General features: G+C 59.8%; 1 protein-coding gene across 2 annotated transcripts in view; it reads left to right on the top strand.

The window, feature by feature from the left end:
- Window positions 1-19,509, top strand: part of NAV1 (neuron navigator 1) — a 61,597-nt gene that overhangs the window by 25,061 nt on the left and 17,027 nt on the right. For both annotated transcript variants that reach the window (XM_036398278.2, XM_054517271.1), the window contains exons 4-5: window positions 6,020-6,122; window positions 9,810-10,175. In XM_036398278.2, the coding sequence (XP_036254171.1) occupies window positions 6,020-6,122; window positions 9,810-10,175 (469 nt within the window). The remainder of the gene's footprint in view (window positions 1-6,019; window positions 6,123-9,809; window positions 10,176-19,509) is intronic.

Genomic DNA, 19,509 nt, shown 5'->3' with positions numbered 1-19,509 from the left:
TGCAGGAACGAGTGTGGTGCTTTCCCAGAGTGCTGAGCAAGTGTGGAAGATGCTCTGCCCAGCTTGGGTGCCCTGGGACATCTCCAGAGGGAGAGGGGTAATTTGGGGCTACTGGTACATCCTTGGTGAAAGCATGTAGGAATTTCAGGGATGGGGCTTGAGCTGGAAAACAAGGCCAACACTGCAGAATGGCAGTCACCCCACAGAGCCCTGTTAGCCATCTCCACTGCTCATTCTGCCTGTTTGGGAGCTGTTGGGGGGAAAAGACAGTTAAGCCCCAAAGAGAAGGATTGCAGGTTGCGACCATCCCCCTGCCCAGCCATCCAGGAGTGGGAATCAGAGCTGGATGTAATAATGCAAGATAAGGCCATTTACTCCATTCAGGAAGACTGCAGGTGGCACACCCAGATGCTGGTGAGAGTCCCAGGCTGCAGAGTGTGAGTGAGGAACCCACAGGGCTCAGTGAGGTTCACACTGAGCTTGGGCTGTTGGGTTTCCCCTCGGGTGGTCTCCAAGTGCCAGAGTGGAAGGTTTCCAAGAAAAATACCAACAAAACGGTGCCTGTGCTGATTCATTCATAAACAGGACTGGGAGCAGGGGCTGGGGCAGATGGAGGGAGCAGTGCAAGTCTGCTCGAGGGTTCGTGGAGCCAGGGAGTGCAGCGGGGCCGGAGGAGGCTCAGAGCCCCATGAGAATGGGTTTTATTGCAGAGTTTATTAGTGGATTTTTCAATGCACTGGAAGGAATTGAGCAAGCAGTTAGAAATGTTTTCCAGCCTGGGGAAATTCGTTACAGCTACTGTGTAATAGGGGCCCACCGGAATGACTCAGGAACACCACGCAGCCTTTCCCGGTGAATTCCTGCTTGCTGGTGAAATCTTTACTGGGCCAACTGGAGTCCTTTTTCAGTTGGATCCTCTGAAATGAGACCAGTTGGGTCACAGGGCACAAGAAAACACAGGTGTGAGTGCCATGCTCATGCTGAGTGCAGACGGTGCACCCCTGCAAGCCTGGCACCCTTGTGCCCGTGTTGGTGTCATGTCCTGCTGTCCCACTGCCTGCATAGGAACACATGGGCACATGTGCAAGGTCACAGGCATAGGTGATACTCATGCAGACATGCATCTTTCTGCAGGCTTTTGCTGCCATGTGGCCCCCACATGAATGATGCAAACACACACACACACACACACACACACACACACACACACACACACCGAGTTTCTGTGCTAAGGCACATGGGGCACACGTGTCCCACGCATGCAGCCCTGCCTCGCCCCAGCAGGAGCTGGTGGCCACATGCTTCTTTGAAATGAGCTGTCAGAGCCATTTGGAGTTGATTATTCCCTCATTCCTTGACGTACTTGGCCACGTCGGCAGCACCCGGCTGCGGGGCCAGGGCTGCACCCCGACACACGGACAAAGGAACTGCTGCTGCTTGCTCTGGGAGGTGCAGGGAGAGCTGGACATGAGCACAGCCTGGAGCTCCCTGGCCTTGTCCAGCCATGGTTCTGTGCTGCCCGTCACAGTCAGACTCACAGCAAACAGTGCTGTGCCCTGAGCCAGCCATTCCAGCACAGCTCTCTCCTTCTTCCTCCTCCTCTTCTTCCTCCTTGGCTGCCTCTGTATCCCACCTTGCAAATGCTCCTTCTTGTGGTGGTGGTACCTGCTGCTGCCCCAGCTTGGCAGGCAGGAGATGGGGGCGATGGGCACTGTGTGGGTCGGGGACAGGCGCCCACAGTGCCAGGTTGCTGTGTGTGTGTAATGTGGTGGTCAGTGCTGAGCCATGCCAGGGAGTGCTGCAGGTCAGGGGGGGGTTGGGGCTGGGCTGAGGCTTCCTCCCTCAGTTTCCTTGAGTGCCAAGTGGAGCTGTATCATATTTGCTGATGTTGAAGGGCTCAGTTGAGAAAGGAGTGTTGAGTGGGAGCTCTCAGCTGAGTGAGAGTTGCTCAAGCACAGCAGAGGGTATAGGCAAATGAGAGCCAGCCTGGCACAGGGACAAGTGATTTGGGCAATGGGCTCTGGTGACCTCCCAGTGCAGGCCTGGGGACAGTGGCTGCATCTCATGGCTGCCCTGTGCATGGTCAGAACGGGGGACAAAGGGCCAGAGGCAGCACTCCCTTCCCTCTGTAACAGCAGGATGGTCAGAGCCTGTGAGAGCAGTGGAATCTGCTGAGGGGCTGCAGGCCAGCCTGGGACTGGGGCAGGGAGACAACAGTCCCTGAGCCTGCAGCTCCAGTGGAGTGGGGAGTGCTGCAGAACACATCCCAGCCATAGCTGCTGGGAAACTGAGCCTGGCCTAGGCTGAGCGTCTGACTGACCCTGCCACGGCATGGGCTGAGCCTTCTCTGCTGCTCCATGCTCCAGCAGCTGGAAACATCTGGCTGCACAAGCTTACTAAATCGATGTGGGGAGGAATCCAGCGCTCTCCTGCTGTTCCCACACTTCAGCCTCTCCCAGTGGCTCCGGTTTCGACTCAACTCTGGCATGCGGTGACTCGGTGAGCTCCGATCCAGCCCCTGGCCCCTCGCTGCCCCTGGGGAACAGGGAGCTGCAGGAGTCCCTGTGTCACCACCAGGACAGCACTGTGGGGGCAGATGGTGGCACTTCAGTGCTAGCAGCAGGATGTGTGCCAGAGGTGGGTGAGCAGCTCTTCCAGTCCCAGTTTGGCCCTTTCCAGGGTGAGAGCTGCTGCTTTTCCTGGAGTCTAGAGTGACCTGGACTGTCACCCAAGAACTGGGGTGGTCTTATCCAGGCATGGATGACGAATGGGGCAATGGATGAAGCTGGGGATGTGGGTCGGTGTCATTGCCCTGGAACTCTTGTCCCTGAGCAGTGGGATGCTGCTTTTTGCCATTGGTGGCCCAGCAGCAGAGCAGTGCAGGGTGTCCCTGTGCTGGCCCCTCAGTCAGGGCAGCTGGGGACACAGGCAGGCTCGCCCCACTGCTCCTGGGACTGGGATGGCCGGAGCAGCCCCGCTGGCAGTGGCGCCCGGGGAGGAGGCAGCACCAGGCCCGCGCTGGCTCTGTGCCCGGGGAATGGCTGCGGGTGGCCCTGGGGGAGGCAGACGGGGCTTTGGGAGGGAGCCATGCCCGGGAGGAGCACGCTGCCGAGCTGGCAGGGTGGGAGCCACTGCCGGCGCCAGGGGACAACAGTGACTCTTCATCCCGTCCCACTCTGCCCTGGCCCAGCACGCAGGGATGTGGCACTGCCAGAGTGTGTGTGCCACCTTCTCTGGCTGCAGGGGCTGGGTGTGGGTGACAGCACCAGCTGAATGGGGCCAGGGTAAAGGAGCTGAAGGTGCCAAGTCCTTTCCTGCATGGAGACCCGCCTGGGGACACTGGTGGGTTTTGTATTGCTGGTATTGCTGTTCCCTAAAGCTCAAGGAGCCCAAATCTCCCACTGCCCTACACACTGCAGCGTGACAGCCAGGGACTGGCCACAGGTTCCTGCTCTGCCATTTCAAGCCTGAAAATCCATCTTTGCAGGCAACTTGGGGGCAGGACCTTGCAGCTTTGAGGTGCCAACACAATGTTTTCTTGCCCCAGTAGACAGGCATGGTGTCCCCTTGTCCCTGGCTGCAGAGCAAGGTGGGTGCCACCCTTCAGCACTGAGGGCCTCTCTAGACTCTCCTGCACCCTGGTTCCCTGTGTGCAGCCACCTCAGCTACATCCCTGTCCTGTACTGCCTGTGCATCCCCATCCTGTGGCTCTGGGGACCACTTGGAGTTTCTGTGCCTTTGATTAATTCCTCCACTGGTGCAATGGATGAAGCTGGGGATGGGGGTCAGTGCCATTGCAACATGCACTTGGAGCTTCTGTGCCTTTGATTAACTCCTCCAATCTCCACAATGGAGATTTAATAATGAGTTAATAATGACTGGTATCCTACTGAGCCAGGTTCTGGGAGCTGGACTGGGGTGATTGGACACATGCAGGGATGGGTGTCCTTATGCTCTGATGTGGCTGGCCACACTGGGTGCCCTGTGGGCTCACCAGCCCTTTTACCTCATCTACAACTGACTTTAACCCGCTTCATTGAACCCGTCTCATCGGGCTGTTCCTGCCTGTCACCCCCTTCATGCATAAATCAGGGTCGCTTCACTGGTCTGAGGTGCTCCTGCCCAGGCAGGTAGACAAGGGGAGCCTGGGGATGAGGTAGCACCCATGGGTGCTGCCTGAGGTGTGGCCAGAATGTGATGGGGACAGGAACACACAAGGAGCCTTGCTCAAGCACTGGCATATGGCTATGCCTTGGTGGGGAGCTGCTGGGGTGTGTGCTGGCAGTGTCCCCCATCCCCTGTCCCTGCACTGGGGTGTGTGCTGGCAGTGTCCCCCATCTCCCATCCCTGCACTGGGGTGTGTGCTGGCAGTGTCCCCCATCCCCTGTCCCTGCACTGGGGTGTGTGCTGGCAGTGTCCCCCGTCCCCCTGTGCTTGCACTGGGGTGTGTGCTGGCAGTGTCCCCCATCCCCCTGTGCTTGCACTGGGGTGTGTGCTGGCATGGCACTGTCCCCCATCTCCCATCCCTGCACTGGGGTGTGTGCTGGCAGTGTCCCCCATCTCCCATCCCTGCACTGGGGTGTGTGCTGGCAGTGTCCCCCATCTCCCATCCCTGCACTGGGGTGTGTGCTGGCAGTGTCCCCCATCCCCCTGTGCTTGCACTGGGGTGTGTGCTGGCAGTGTCCCCCGTCCCCTGTCCCTGCACTGGGGTGTGTGCTGGCAGTGTCCCCCATCCCCCTGTGCTTGCACTGGGGTGTGTGCTGGCAGTGTCCCCCGTCCCCTGTCCCTGCACTGGGGTGTGTGCTGGCAGTGTCCCCCATCCCCCTGTGCTTGCACTGGGGTGTGTGCTGGCACTGTCCCCCATCCCCCTGTGCTTGCACTGGGGTGTGTGCTGGCAGTGTCCCCCGTCCCCTGTCCCTGCACTGGGGTGTGTGCTGGCAGTGTCCCCCATCCCCCTGTCCCTGCAGTTCACATGGTGCCGGTGCCGTTGCAAATCCTGAAGCACTGGTTGCCACGTTACATTAGGAGGAGCCACATCCCATGTCCCTGACGCCTGCTGTCACTTCAGATCCGTGGCAGGCTGCAGCTGAAAGGCCTGAAATCAGGGATCAAAGCTGCAGTGGCACGGCTGTTAGTGCCCGGGGTGCACGTGAACAGGACGGGGACTTGGGGCTGGAGCCATGGCCCCGAGCCCACAGCACTGCTGGGGCTGTGCCAGGAGTGACCCCCTCCTCTGTGCAGGTGTCTGTGTTCTTACACATCTGTGCAGGTGTCTCTGGGCAGGGTGCACACCTTTGTGTGTGCAGGTGGATGTACATGCTTGTGGAGGTGCCTGTATATATCTGCACGTGTGCACAAGTGGTTGTGATGTGGGTAGATGCGTGTTCTCGTGTGCACTTTGGGGGGTGCATGGCTCTGTGTGTGTGTGTACACACCCATGCCAAGCGTGTGTACACCTAGAGAAGTCCCAGGGCAGACAGAGCTTGGGGATCCTCAGCTCTGGGCTGTGCCTGTGGGGGCTCAGTCCCACCAGCTGCTCCAGTCCTGCACAGAAGCAGCCACTCCTTCATGAGTGGGGCTCAGTGTCCTCCAGCCCCCGACATCCCCTCGGTCCCACTGCCTGCACACCAAGTGATGCTGCTCCAGCACTCATGTTCCCAAGCTGGAGCACCCCTGGGGCCTGGGGGATGCGGGGGCAGGTTTGGGGACATTGTTCCAGGATGCTGCTCCTGTCACCTGTGTGGGTCCTGTGGCCCCACCTGGTTTCTGCCAGCTCATCCTTTCTGGACTAGACATCACCATTCCAGCTGCATGCTTGGAGTGGCATTTCAGGGTTGTGCAGCTCCAGCCTGGTGCCAGACTTGCCCTGTCCCTTCCTAATGGGCAGAGCCAGGGCTGTTGGTCATGGTCATGGGCAGGGGGGTGCTCCATCCATCCATCCATCCATCCATCCATCCATCCATCCATCCATCCATCCATCCATCCATCCCTTTAAAGCCTTCACCTTGTCTCTCCACAGACCCCGAGTCCCAGAGGAAGAGGACAGTGCAGAATGTGCTGGACCTACGTCAGAACCTGGAGGAGACCATGTCCAGCCTAAGGGGCTCTCAGGTGTCTCACAGGTGAGGCCCCAGCACAAACCCCCCCAGCCCCTTCCCCACAGTCAGTTCCTTCCTGGGGCAGATGGGAAGCAGCTCTGCTGCTGGTGAGGGCCATGTGGGTGGGAGGGAATCAGTGGTGCTTTGTGACCTGGGGACCCTGTGCATGGAGGCTTGGAGAGAAGCCCCCAAACCCATGGGGTGTCCGTGGTGCTGCAGCAGAGTCCTGTCCCCTAAAGTGCTCTGGGACAGTAAAGGCTGGGGAGTGCTGGCAGTGAGGGGAGCTAACAGAGCAGAGAGAGGGGGTGAGGTCTGTTCCCAGTGGTCAGGTGACCCTGAATGGATCACCAGAGGTGAATATATCACCTGTACCCACCCCAGTTTGCACCAGAGGCTCCATCCCTATCTATGGCTTAGTTTTTCTCTGTAGGGTGATGATGGAGGAGCTCTCAGCCAGAGCCCAGGAGCAGAGGTGGGGGTGCCCTGGGGTGCCCTGCCCAGACTGGAGCGAGGGAATGGTGGCGATGGGGACAGGGTGAGCACTGCATGGACAACCAGGGCACAGTGTCTGCGTTTAGGGGGCTCTGACACACGTCTGGGACTGTCTGTGGCCCCTGGGTCACTCACTTGAGATCTTGGACGGTTTCTGCTTCACTCTGGATTTGCAAGGTTGTGTGGGTGTTTGCCGGTTGGGAAAGTGGGGATGCAGGAACATCCTTCTCCTGGAGTATGTTGCCACCTCGTGGTCTCTCTCGATCCTGCTTTTTGTCTTGGAAGGGACAAAAAGCAGCAGCCTCCTCCCACCTTTCACCCACCATTCACCATTATAGACCTTCCCGTGTCAGCCCTCAAGCAGCCTTGTCCATGATGAAGCAGCCCTTTGATCTCCCCTTTCATCGCCTGAAATTTCTAGACCTTGGAGACCCAGCTCACCCTTGCTGTGCTTCCTGGATGTTTTCCAAGCCAGGAGCAGCAGAGAGCTGTGGCAGTGGGATTTGTATGGGGCCACAACAATATTTTCTGAGCTGGCCATTTCCTGAAATGATCCATTACAGCTCTGCCATCCCTTTGCTCAGTGCAGGAGCTGGGTCAGAGCCCAGCACTGCTCATGCCAAGCCAGGGCTGCGTTGTGTTCATTTAGCTTTCATCAAATGACAAGTGTCAAACTCCACCCCCCTCCTCACTCCAGCACTCAGCTCCTTCAGAAATCCTTCTCAGCTCAGGTCTTAGGAAAATAGGGCGAGGACATTAAGGGTGATTAAATTAGCATTGCTGGTGGGATTTGAGTCTTCACTATCACTTCCTTTCCTTGATGAGCTGTGAGTATATCACATGGTGGATGCCTCAGCTGCATTCCTGCTGTGAAGAAAAATGGCTATGGATAGCCCAGGGATCCCTACCCCACTCTCTGTCCCTTTCAGCAGGACTTAAACATGTGAAGATCTTCCCTCTTATCCCATGACAGCTGAATTTATGTGGAAGCTTTTTTTATTCCTGTAGCCCAGAGCAGCCTCGGCAGCTCCCCGCATCCCTCCAGGAGCTCCTCTGCGGCTGTGAGCCAGATTTTCCTTTCCCAAAGCTGTGTCAGCTCTTCCCTGGTACGTTGTAATTACACACATACCCACTCATTCTGCTCTTGGGAACACTTCCTACAAGTCTGCCCAATGCAGATGTCATCTGCAAGTCCTATGGATGTGCCTGCATTGCTGGTGTCCTGTAGCTGCTTTGGGCTCTCTCTTTATTCATTCCTCAAATTTCTCTTGTTACCCTCACTGTGTTCTTCCTTCCAGTGGCTGAGGGCTCAGTCTTTGCTGTTCCCTTGTTAGAGCACAGTGTTATTCCTGAAAGATGTCACCATACTTCTGGCAGCAGGGCTGCATGAATGTCCTTGGGGCTTAGAGAATCATGAAATCACAGAGTCACTGAGATATTCAGTGGACTTGGAAGACACTTGGAGAAACTCTCTAAGATCAAGTCCAACCATTTCCCCAGCACTGCCATGTTCACCATTACACCTTGTTCCCAGGAGCCACATCCACATGTTTTTTAAACACTTCCAAGGATGGTGACTCCACCACTGCCCTGGGCAGCCTGTGCCTGACCACCCTTTCAGGAAAGAAATTGTCTCCAATATCCAACCTAAACCTCCCCTGGCACAACTTGAGGCCATTTCCTCTTTTCCTGTCCCTGTTCCCAGGGAGCAGAGCCCAACTCCTCCCCAGCTCCCCCCTCCTGTCAGAGAGTTGTGGAGAGCCAGAAAGTCCCTCCTGAGCCTCCTTTTTTTCCAGGCTGAGCCCCCCAGCTCCCTCAGCTGCTTCTGGTGCTCCAGACACTTCCCCAGCTCTATTGGCCTTCTCTGGACACGCTCCAGCCCCTCAATGTCTTTCTTGTCATGAGGGGCCCAGAACTGAACCCAGGATTCGAGGTGAAGCTTCTGTTCCTCCTGCTCAGAGACATGGTTGGCATCTGCTCTGAGCTGCTGGGAGCACATCCTCAAACAGCCTTTGTGCTGCTGACAAAAACAAAACCCTTTTAGCTGCCCCTTTTAGTTCCGCTTTAACAAACTTCCTCGTTTTTTTAAATGTAGTTCCCTGTTTTAGATTCAATGCTGCAGCCTGGGTTTGGCTTTGGGTGCTCCTGCAGGAACCTTTAATCCAAGCTAGGGAATAATTTACTGATAGTAGTGTTTGGAGCCAATTTGAGGACTGTGGGTTCCCAAGGAGCTGCTCTAAGAAGTAATAGTTTCTCGTGGCTAAATTTAGTTTTAGAATCACTGTTTGCCCAAAATACACCCTGAGAGGCACAGGGAGTGATGGAACTCCCCATTTCTGAAGTGCTTGTGGGCTCTGGGCTGGCTGCTGAGCACTGTCCTTGTGAGCAGCCCTCTCTTGGGGTCATCTTTCCTGCCCAGACGTTGGGGGTTCAGTCTGCAGGGGTTCAGTGTGAGGTGCTGCTGCAGGGACTGGTCCCAGGTCTGTCCCTCGGCATCCTTTCACTCACAGCCTCCACTCCCTGGCATGGCCCACTGTCACATTCCCTGGGATTGGTGCCACCACTCCAGCTTGTCCTGTCCTGGGTCTGGTGTGATCTTGAGGTGCAGATGTTGAAGTGCTGGGGGAGAAGTGGCTGAGCAGAAGCAGCCCAGACACAGGGGAGCATGTTCAGGCTTTCCACTAAAGGTGCCCTATTAGATCCACTAAAGGTGCCCTATTAGATGAGTTCAGCAGAGCTGGATTTTGGGGCTGGAGCCAGTCTCCAGAATGGTGCTGATCCCTTTCCAAGATGTGTTTGCCACCAGTCCCTGCTCTGAGGTGGGTGGGCAGGGCTGTGGTAGAGTGTTGCTTTTGTAGATTGACTTGAGCACAGAGTCCCCATCACATCCTAGGTCCTATTCTGCTGTCCCTGGGGAGACATGGCATCACTGAACACCATGGTGTGCATGTCTCAGCAAGTCCTGGACTGTGGGACGCTGGGGTGGCACTGGGCAAGGAAGGAGGGGACTGTCCCTTGCCACCTGAGATGAAGATGGTCCACGACAGACAGTGTCCCTGCAACCACATCTTGGGAGCCTCTGGCCTTGCCTGGCTGCCTCAAAATGGGCAGTTTTGGTATCTGAGCACTTGCAGACCAAGTTCTGGGGGTTGAGGCAGGGCACAGATCTCCCCTGCCCCCTGTGCCCTGCCCTAACTCCCTGACTGCCTGTCCTTGCAGCTCCCTGGAGATGACCTGCTATGACAGCGATGAAGCCAACCCACGGAGTGTCTCCAGCCTCTCCAACCGCTCGTCCCCTCTGTCCTGGCGCTACGGGCAGTCCAGCCCGCGGCTGCAGGCCGGGGACGCGCCCTCGGTGGGGGGCACGTGCCGCTCCGAGGGCACCCCGAGCTGGTACATGCACGGCGAGCGCGCGCACTACTCGCACACCATGCCCATGCGCAGCCCCAGCAAGCTGAGCCACATCTCCCGCCTGGAGCTGGTCGAGGCGCTGGACAGCGACGACGTGGAGCTCAAGTCGGGGTACATGAGTGACAGTGACCTGATGGGCAAGACGCTGACGGAGGATGATGACATCACCACGGGGTACGTGCCTGTGACGGGAGTCCTGCCCAGACTGGGGCTCTCCAGGAGTTTCACCTGCTCCGGTTCACCTGGCACAGTGGGGGTGGATGGAGTGGAACATGGGTTACAGCCAGTCTGGTTAGGATTGGATCGTGTCCCCACATCCCAGGAGATGCTTCCCTGCTAGCAGTGCTGGTGGTGCTGGGCCAGCTGGGTCTTCTTGGGGCTCCTGAGCCAGAATGAGCTGCTCTCCCAGCATGTGGGAAGTGCCCAGCTTGATCTGGGTGTTCCTGGAGCAGGGAGCTGAGAAAAGTGCATGGTCTGTAACTGCAGAAGCCCTGAGCCACAGTCCTGCTGCTTTCAGAAGTGCTCTTCAGTTTACACCAGTCAGTCTGAGTGGCTTCCTGTGACCCCAGGCACTGTGGGGGTGTCCTGTGGGACTCCTGGTGGTCCATGGTAGGAGAGGCTGGGTCAGATCTCAGCACCCCAGTGAGAACTGGGCACTGAGGTGTCATTGCTGATGGATGACTCTAAATGGAGCAAGGTGTGCTGCTGAGCAGAGTCCCTCCTTCTGGGACCCCCATCAGCCTCCATCCCTCCACCCATGGGCCCAGGGGCATCTCCTGCCAGATGGGCACAACCCAGCACTCCCAGGGCTCACGTTTTCTTGCCAGATGTGTCCAGCTCCTGCTGCACTGTTGAGGTGCCCCTGGCTCTGGCAAGAGTCCAGGGTTTGAACATGTTGGAGGTTTCCTGTTTCAGCACAGCGGAAAATAAATAACGTGGGCGTTTGAGCTGTCCCAGAGCCCGATGAGGTATTTGGGCTCCTGACAGTGCTGCTTTGGCCCTCCTAGGGTGGCTGTAGTCACATCAGTTTGCTGCAGGATAGAGCACAGCCTGTGGCTTCTCACCCATCCTGGGGCCAGTGTGCCCTAGATATGGCCTGTAGGTGCTTGTTGCAGTTGCAGGGGACACAGCTTTGGCTATCTGCTGGCTTCTGCCCCTGCCACGCTCCAGCTGTGGGCTGAGAGTGTCTGTGGCACTGTGGGCGTCAGACCCATCCTCCCCATGGGCACTGGCCTTGGGGGCTGCCCTGTGCTTGTGAATGAGGGAGCTTTGTGCTGGTTCAGCACAGACCCTCCTGTAGATCTTAACCTATTGCTTGGCAGCCAGAGGTCCCACGTCACCACTTGCTGCCACTGGGCACCGGACTGCGAGGTGTGACTGGCAGTGGGGTGGATTTGGGCTGCCCTGGATGGCTGAGGCTGCACCAGGGCTGGCTGTGGGGATGAAGGGTACACTGCTCCCCATCTCCCTCCTTGTCTCATCTTGGTGCTGCTCATGCAGGCAGATAACCTTGGGGTGCCCTTGGCTTCAGAGGCAGTGGAGCAACACTTTGTATTCATGAATCACAGAGCAGGGGGAGTGTGGGCAGGGTCAAAGACCCAGGACAGCTCAGCCCTGCACTCCTATGGGCAGGATTTACTTCTCCTTCAGGAAGGTACAAGCTTTGGGGATGGATCCCTGCATGGCTGAGCCTCTGTGAGGCCCTGGCAGCACCACAATCCCCTGGTGTGGGTGAGGCTGTCAGTGCTGCGGTGAGCTGGGCCATGGGCAGGTGCCACAGTCCTGTTCCTGTGCGGAGTCCCCAGCATGGGGACTCCTGGATGTGCCTGGAGTTCTCTGCCATGCCAGAGACAGACTGGGTGCTCTGCACTGGGTACCCTCCCCAAGGAAGGGTGCAGGAGTGAGCCAGGGCAGCACAGGACCCTCTTATCTGCAGGGGCATCTCCTGGGGATCAGCCATTTCACTGGGGTCGTTGCAGGCACAGAGCCATGTAGTGACCTACACAGCTTCACAGCTTCATCCCCCACGGCCCCACAGCAGGACTTGGGGGGGTCTCCCAGAGTGGGCAGCATGGCAGGGTCTCTGTCCCAGAGCATGCCTTTGGCTGGGTGCTGGGGTAACTGAGGTGCCCTCTCCAGGAGCCTGCACACTCTGGGTTCAGAGCCCGGGAAGCAGAGCAGGAGCATTCCCTCCTGCCAAGAGCCAGATAGGACAAGGAGCTGGCCAGGAGCACTCACCCAGCACAGCCCCTCATCCAGACCCCACTCAGCCAGCACATCCCTTCACCCAGTGCAGCCCCTCATCCAGCCTCCATCATCCAGCACAGCCTCTTATCCAGCACAGCCCCTCACCCAGCACAGCCCCTCACCCAAACCCCTCACACAGCACAGCCCCTCACCCAGTGCAGCCCCTTACCCAGCACAGCCCCTCACCCAGCAGAGCCCCTCATGCACAGCCCCTCACTCAGCACAGCCCCTCACCCAAACCCCTCACCCAGTGCAGCCCCTCACCCAGTGCAGCCCCTCACCCAGCACAGCCCCTCATGCACAGCCCCTCACTCAGCACAGCCCCTCACCCAAACCCCTCACACAGCACAGCCCCTCACCCAGCACAGCCCCTCACCCAAACCCCTCACTCAGCACAGCCCCTCACCCAGCACAGCCCCTCTCTCACTCAGCACAGCCCCTCACACAGTGCAGCCCCTCACACAGCACAGCCCCTCACCCAGCACTGCCCCCCTCACCCAGTACAGCCCCTCACACAGCACAGCCCCTCACCCAGCACAGCCCCTCATGCACAGCCCCTCACACAGCACTGCCCCCCTCACCCAGCACAGCCCCTCACCCAGCACAGCCCCTCATCCAAACCCCTCACCCAGCACAGCCCCCCTCACTCAGCACAGCCCCCCTCACCCAGCACAGCCCCCCTCACCCAGCACAGCCCCTCACCCAGCACAGCCTCCTCGCTGGCTCTGACCTAGAAAGCGGCACCGCCGCAGGCCCCATCTCGCGGTGCTGCTAATGCACCGGGCAGGAGCGGCTGCTGCAGATGGGGCCGGCAGCCCCAGCCCGGGCCTCGGGGCAGCGTCCCCCGCACCGCGCCGGCGCACGGCCCGGCTTGTAGGGCAGTAGGTCAGAGACGGCTCAGAGGACGTGGTGACACATCCCTGTCCCTGTCCCTGTCCCTGTCCCTGTGGGACACACAGATGTGTGGGATGTGCCCCGGCATGCCTGTGGCTCGGCGGGGAAGCAGGCTGGAAGGAGCGAGGGCTGAGGTAGGTGAGACACGACTGGGGCAAGGGGATTGCCTGCAAGGTATCAAGGTGGATTCAGCTGGGTGGAGGTTGGGGTGAGCCCAGCCAAGGAGGCTGTGGGGGACTTTAGGCCCAGCTCAGAGAGGGAGTGGGATTGTCAAGTCTGAGCAGGGATTGACTGGGGACACCCGAGACCCCAGCAGCATTCCTGTGTTAGCCAAATGTACCGGCATCCTGGCTCCCTGCCCAGCTGTGCCTGCATCCATCAGCATAACACTTGCCACTCCTCTCTACCTGCTGCTGGTTTCAGGGTTTAGAAAGCTCTTGCTTTGGCCCCCTGCTTGGCAGCACATACCTTTTGTTCCCAATATCACTATATCCTCCTTGTGCACTGCATCAGGGCAGGGACCTGGCACAGGGAGCACCCACCAGGATGCTCCCTGTGAAGGGAGTATGTGACTGAAGGGATGGAAGGGATGCTGTTGCTCTCCTGCCCTGTCCTGCCTGTCCTTGGGGCCCTAGGCAGGGCATGTGCAGAGATAGCACCCAGTCTTGGGCTGTTTGTCCAACAGTGAAACATATTTACTCCCTTCCTTGGTCAGCTCTGGTTCCTATGCCACTATTCAGTGGCCACTGTTCCCTGCCCTGAGGCCAGTTCCAGGAAGGGTGTGGTGCCACCTGTAATGCTTTCCCACTCATCCAGGCTGGGGTTGTTTCCTGAACATTGGAGGTCACCCCACCAAGGTCTCTCCACTGGGAACTTCCCCAGGGACATCTCTGTCTGCACAGCCACGGCATGGGTGCCTTTGTGTGCAGACCTGCATGTGAACCAGGCAGTGGTGAGGAGAATGGAGCAGGCCTGATGTGGTGTGTCCTGAGTAGTGGCTCAGCACCGTCCCTGGGTGTTTCCTAGGGCCAGTTGAGTCACAGTGGGAGTGAGTGGGATGCTGCAGTGCAGTCAGGAGCTCATGGGGTACAGAAGCAGCTAGCGGGGCTGGCTGCTGAGTCAGCACCTTCTGCTGCGGTGGCTGCAGGAGCAGTGATGATGGTCTGTGTGTGCTGCAGTGCTGTGGTGTGGAGGTGTAGCTCTGCAGCCAGTCCCCGGGGCTCTGCATGTCCCTTGGGGCTTCCAGAGCACTGGGGGAATGTTTGTGTGACCCTGGGACTGCTGTGATTTCAGGATGTTCTTTTGCATCTCGTTTGTTGGAGGCAGAAAGGGAGGCAGCATTGCATCCCACCGCAGCAGTGGCAGCATCTGCACCCTCATGAGCTGGGTACTGCCCTGACTCTGCTTGTGGGCATGAAATGGAGCTGAGGCAGCAGCTTTTGGAATTGGGAGTGCAGGGCATGCTGCTAGCCCACAGCACACCCCAGGCACCGTCCCAGGTCACTGTGATGGTGATGCTGGCAGCCAAGCACTGCAGAGCCTGTGGTCCCCTCCAGCAGGGCTGGGGGCTGCCAGCAGCATCCTCCCGGGAGGGATGCTCTGGAGCTGACACCCGCTGCGCTCTGGCTGGCCTGGCTCCGGCTTCCTCGCAGCTCCTCGGGCTCTGCACAGCCTGTAGGCGGGAGCAGATGTTTGGCTCAGCTCCCCAGGAGCAGCAGGGGAGTGGCCGCCCTCCTCCTGCCCCGAGCAGGACTGGTGCTGGAGCCTGCTCCCTTCCCTCAAACGCCCCTTGCTCTGCTTTGGCTAGTCCAGGATGACCCCATGTCCTGTCCCAGTGAGCCCATGAAGTCATTCCTCATCAGGGACATCCCATGGGGCATGGCTGTGGCCCTGCACGTGGCCTGGCGTGTGTGTGGGACCCTGGCTGGCCAGGGAGCAATGTTGTATAAATATTTGCTGGGCTGTGCTGTGTGCTGGGCTTGGCGAGTTCCTCCCGCCAGCTGGGTACAGGGGACGCTCCTGGAAAGGGGCCCCAGGGCCCCACTGAGCATCAGCACCTTCCTGTGTGCTGCTTTCTAGCAATTCCATCTTTTGGGGTTTGGGTTGAGGCACCCAGTGCTGATCCCTGGCCCCTGGGGATGTGACAGCAGCTGCATGAGGCATGTTTTGGGAAGGGAATCCTGGGGCTGTGAGGCTTGGGGGTACAGGGCACCTGGGGGTCAGTGACGCCCAAGATGCAGGAAGCTGCTGGCCCCTGTGGCTTGTTGATGAGGCTGGATACGGACACAGGGCAGAGCCAAATGCAGGGTTGGACCTCACACACCCATGTGCCCTGGGGAAAGCTGCTGGGGAGAATCTGACCTAAACCTGTGCCACCTGGGGACCTCAAGACCTGGCTTTACCATGTGCCACCCTGCTGCCTGGAGGAGCCTGGCTACTCTGGACTGAGGTGTCCGAGGTCACCAGCTCGTCCAGACAACAGGAAAAATAGGAATTTCACAACCGAGCTGAGTCACTCTGCTCCCCACCCCGGCACTGCCCTGGGACTCTCTGAGCATTGCACGTGGCCCCTGCAGCCCCGGGTGCCGCCATGGCCCGGGTGAGGCTCCACATGTCACCGAAACTGCCAGCGGAGATCCCCGCACCGGGACACAGTTCCTCCAGGGTTTCCACCACTTGAGGGGGAGCAGAGGGGTGACCAGAGGTGAGCTCTCAGCCAGGAGTGTGGTTGGGGTCCATGGCTGATGTCACTGCAGCAGGCAGTGAGTGCTGGGTGACCCCCCCATGGCCTCAGCCTTGCTGCCGCAGGGAAATCAGACCCCACTGTTACTGAGGTTGATGGTGCAGGGCTGGGGTGGAGGCACAGCCTGGCCATGGGTCCCCCCTTGCAGGGACCACACTCAAGGGTCCTGTGGCAGAGTCCTCTGCACCCCTCAGGGTTCTGGGGGACCAGAGACCAGAGGCAGTGCTGCCTGGAGAATGGGGTCCTGAATCAATTGCGGGATGTGATGTTGATCCTCTTCTGCTGGGGAAGCTCAGGCACGTCAGATCCCCCTTCCCTACCTCAGTTTCCCCATCTGCCGGATCTCTGCAGACTCCTTTTCCTCTGAGTGCAGCTTCAGAGAAAGGTGACAGATCGTAGTACTCAAAATCCAAGCAGGAGACACCTAGGGTCAAGGTAGCCCGACTCTCTGTAGGGGCTGGAGTTCTCTGAGGGGGTACCTGGGGGTCTGGGGGGCATCCTGGAGGGTACAGAGGGGTTTACAGGGCTGTGGGGATCAGGGAAGTCAGGGAGTGTTGTTACACTCTGGTTCCTGATGTGGATGTGAGGGAGATGCAGAGCCCCGCCCTGCCCACATCCATGGGGAGCTCCCAACCCCCTCAACGGGATTTATGAAGCTAATTGTTTTTTCTGCCCCATTAAGTGGAGGAGAGGGGGAGGGTGTGAAGAGCCCCTGCTGTGCCTGTGCCTTCCTCACTGCTCCTATCTCAAGTCACAGCATGCGCTGGGGCTGGGAGCACCAGTGCCACAGAGCCCCCTCAATGCCAGTGATCTGCTGATGTGGGGTGTGAGACCCCCTCAGTGCAAACCCTGCATTTCCTCCCCTGCCACAGGAGGAAGGGGCCGGGGCAGACCAGGGCTTGCTTCCATGCAGGGTGGGCTTCAGGATGGCAGTGGAGAGCTGGCTGGACCAGCCTGGCAGGGACATGAGTGTCTGGAGCCCTGGCTGGTGCCAGTGGGTCTGGGTGCTACATGGGCAGGTATTTGTGCTGGTATGAGGTAGATGAAGCAAGGAGAGTTCAAAACCATCCAGCTCCAACAGCAACCTGTGCTGAGAAATGTGCTGGGGGTACTCCTCTGTACAGGGCTCAGTGCCTGTGCTGGTGCCCAAGGGTTTGCTGTGACCAGCAGCAATTCTCTGCCATTATCTCACAGCAGGCCCGTGGCTCTGGCTGGGTCAAAGCTGCCTTTCTGAGGGGCTGTGCCAGGCTGGCTCCCCTGCCACCTGGGATGCCCAGATTTGCCCAGAAGCTGCTCTGAGCACTGCCTGAGCCGGCCGTGGCGGGGCTGAGGCAGGCAGCCAAGAGAAGAGGAGGGACGGGACAGCATCCGGCATGGTGCCAGGCCGGAGGGACCCGAGGGATGCGGTGCTGGACGGGCTGTGCCGCCGCACCCATTGGCGCACGCGGCTGTGGGGCCGTAACCGCAGCTCGGGCTGGCTGCACCACCAGCCCCGGCCATGAGCTCCTGCCAGGGCTTGCTGGGTGTGGGCACGAGCTGATCAGTGGGGACAGGGATGGTCAGGTATCCCTGTCCTGCCATGCCATGCTGGGACAAGCCCTGTGTGGTGAGTGATGGGACAGTGGGGAAGGAGCCAAGAGGCGTCGCCGTTGCTTCAAGGAAGGAATTACTTATTTCCCAGCCTGCAGGGTCTGGTCTGTCTTGCCAAGGCTGCAGTTAACTCTCTCTGCCCTACGTGGCTGGGCTGGCAAAATTGTCCCTGGTGTTACCATCCTGGTGAGGACCCTACCCTGCAGCATGGCTCTTGATGTGATGGAAGAGAGAGAGAAAAAAGGGACAAATGTTGGGGTTTTGGTCAATGAAAGGCAGAGGAGGGCAGGCATGGATGTCCTTTCTGGGGATGAGAACTGAGGTTGCTGGGAGCAGTGGGTTGCACCCCACAGTGGGACCCACATCGAGGAGGTGGTTCCTTTGGGGACAGAGAACAGGGCGGTTTGGGGGGCACAGGTCCCAGGTCCAGTGCTGAGGAATGCCCTCTGATATCACACAGCGGGCTGGACTGGGGATCACTGGTGCTGTGTTTGGGGATGTGAATCGTGGTTTGGGGGCTCTGCGGGCATTTGAGGGGACGCTGGGGGACACCAGGGACAGGGGTCGGGGCCGTGGGCTGCGGGGCAGAATGCGGAGACATGGTGGCGGAGCTGAGGCGGGCGAGGCTTGGAGCCGGGACCCCGGTCCCGTCCCGGCGGGGACGGGGAGGGGCCGATGGACGGCGGAGGGGGTCCTGTGCCGCTGTCGCTTTAAGGCGCGGGCAGCGGGGCGGTCCCGCCGCCCCCCGCCCCTCTCGGCCGCCCGGCGGGGCCGCGCCGCGCCGCGGGCAGCACGATGCTGCGGGCGGGGAGGCCGCGCCGCGCCCCGCGCCTCGCCAGCAGGTACGGCACGGGCAGGGAGCGGGCACCGCGGCGGGCGGGGGCGCGGCCGGAGCTCGGCCCCGGCAGACAAAGCCCCGCGCCCCGGGGCCGCTCCGCGGGCGGTGCTTTGTCTCGGCCGCGCTGGGGGGGGTGAAAGGGGGGGTCGGGGCAGCGCGGCCGCGCCCGGCACCGCGGCATCGGGGCATCGGGGCGGCTCCCGCTGCCTTCCCATCCTCCGCCCCGGCACCCCCATCCTCCGCCCCGGCCCGCTCCCCGCACCTGCAGTACGGCCGGGCCTGTCCTCCGCGGGGCTCCCGGGGCTCTGGTGCCTCCGCACGCCGAGTCTGACCCCGGGACTGCCGAGCGCGGGGCTCCGAGTCGGGGTGCGGCCGGGGCGGGGCGGAGCATCCCCGCGCACCGCGCCGCGCTCCCACTCCATCCTCCGCTCCCTGCCGGTGCAGCCGCCTCCCCGCGGCGGGCTGGGGCCGGGGTGCTCGTCCCCGAGGCCGTGCGGGTCCATCCCGCCCTCAGCGGGTCCCGTCCGCCCGCCGGCGCCGCGGAGCGCGGCAGGACGGTCGCGCTGCCCTTGAGCATCCCCGTTCCTGGGATCTGCCGCGGGGCTGCTGGCGGGTAGGTTCGGTGCCGGATCGTCTGCAGGAGCTGGGAATGGCTCTGGATAAGATGGAGGGGATGGAGCACAAAGCAGAGGGTCAGTTTTGCCCCGGAGTGACAGTCTGACATGGCTGCCCCTTGTTTGAGGGTTCTGGGTGCCAGTCGAGGTGCCAGGGCTCAGCCATACTCCGGGAGTTTGTACATGCTGCGGGGCCAGTGGTGCTGTGGTTGAGGCTTTCCTTGCTGTGCCGCATATGGCATACACGTACCAGCTAGGGGGATCCCTCAGTCCACCAGCTGTGTGCCCCATAAGAGAGTCAGGGACACCCTCACAGTGTGCAACTGGCTCCCCAGCCTCATGCCATGGTTTTAATGATTTTTGGGATGTGACCTTGCTTGTTGTCTTTTCTTGGCACAGGGTTGTCGAGGAGGATTTGGAGTCACCTCCTGCCTTGGCCTAACCTCCGACCCTCTGCCCCTTTCTCAGTGGCTCTCTGGATGCCCAGGGCAGTGGGGGTGTTGCATGCATGACTGGGAGAGTGTTTGGGGTTTCCCTGTCTGGCCCCAAAAAGCCAGACTGAGACACCCAGCACCACATGTG

Source organism: Molothrus ater, chromosome 25 (genome assembly GCF_012460135.2).
Source record: "Molothrus ater isolate BHLD 08-10-18 breed brown headed cowbird chromosome 25, BPBGC_Mater_1.1, whole genome shotgun sequence".
Taxonomy (NCBI): domain Eukaryota; kingdom Metazoa; phylum Chordata; class Aves; order Passeriformes; family Icteridae; genus Molothrus; species Molothrus ater.
Note: the sequence above shows the minus strand (reverse complement) of the source record. Positions and strands in the feature narration are given on the sequence as shown.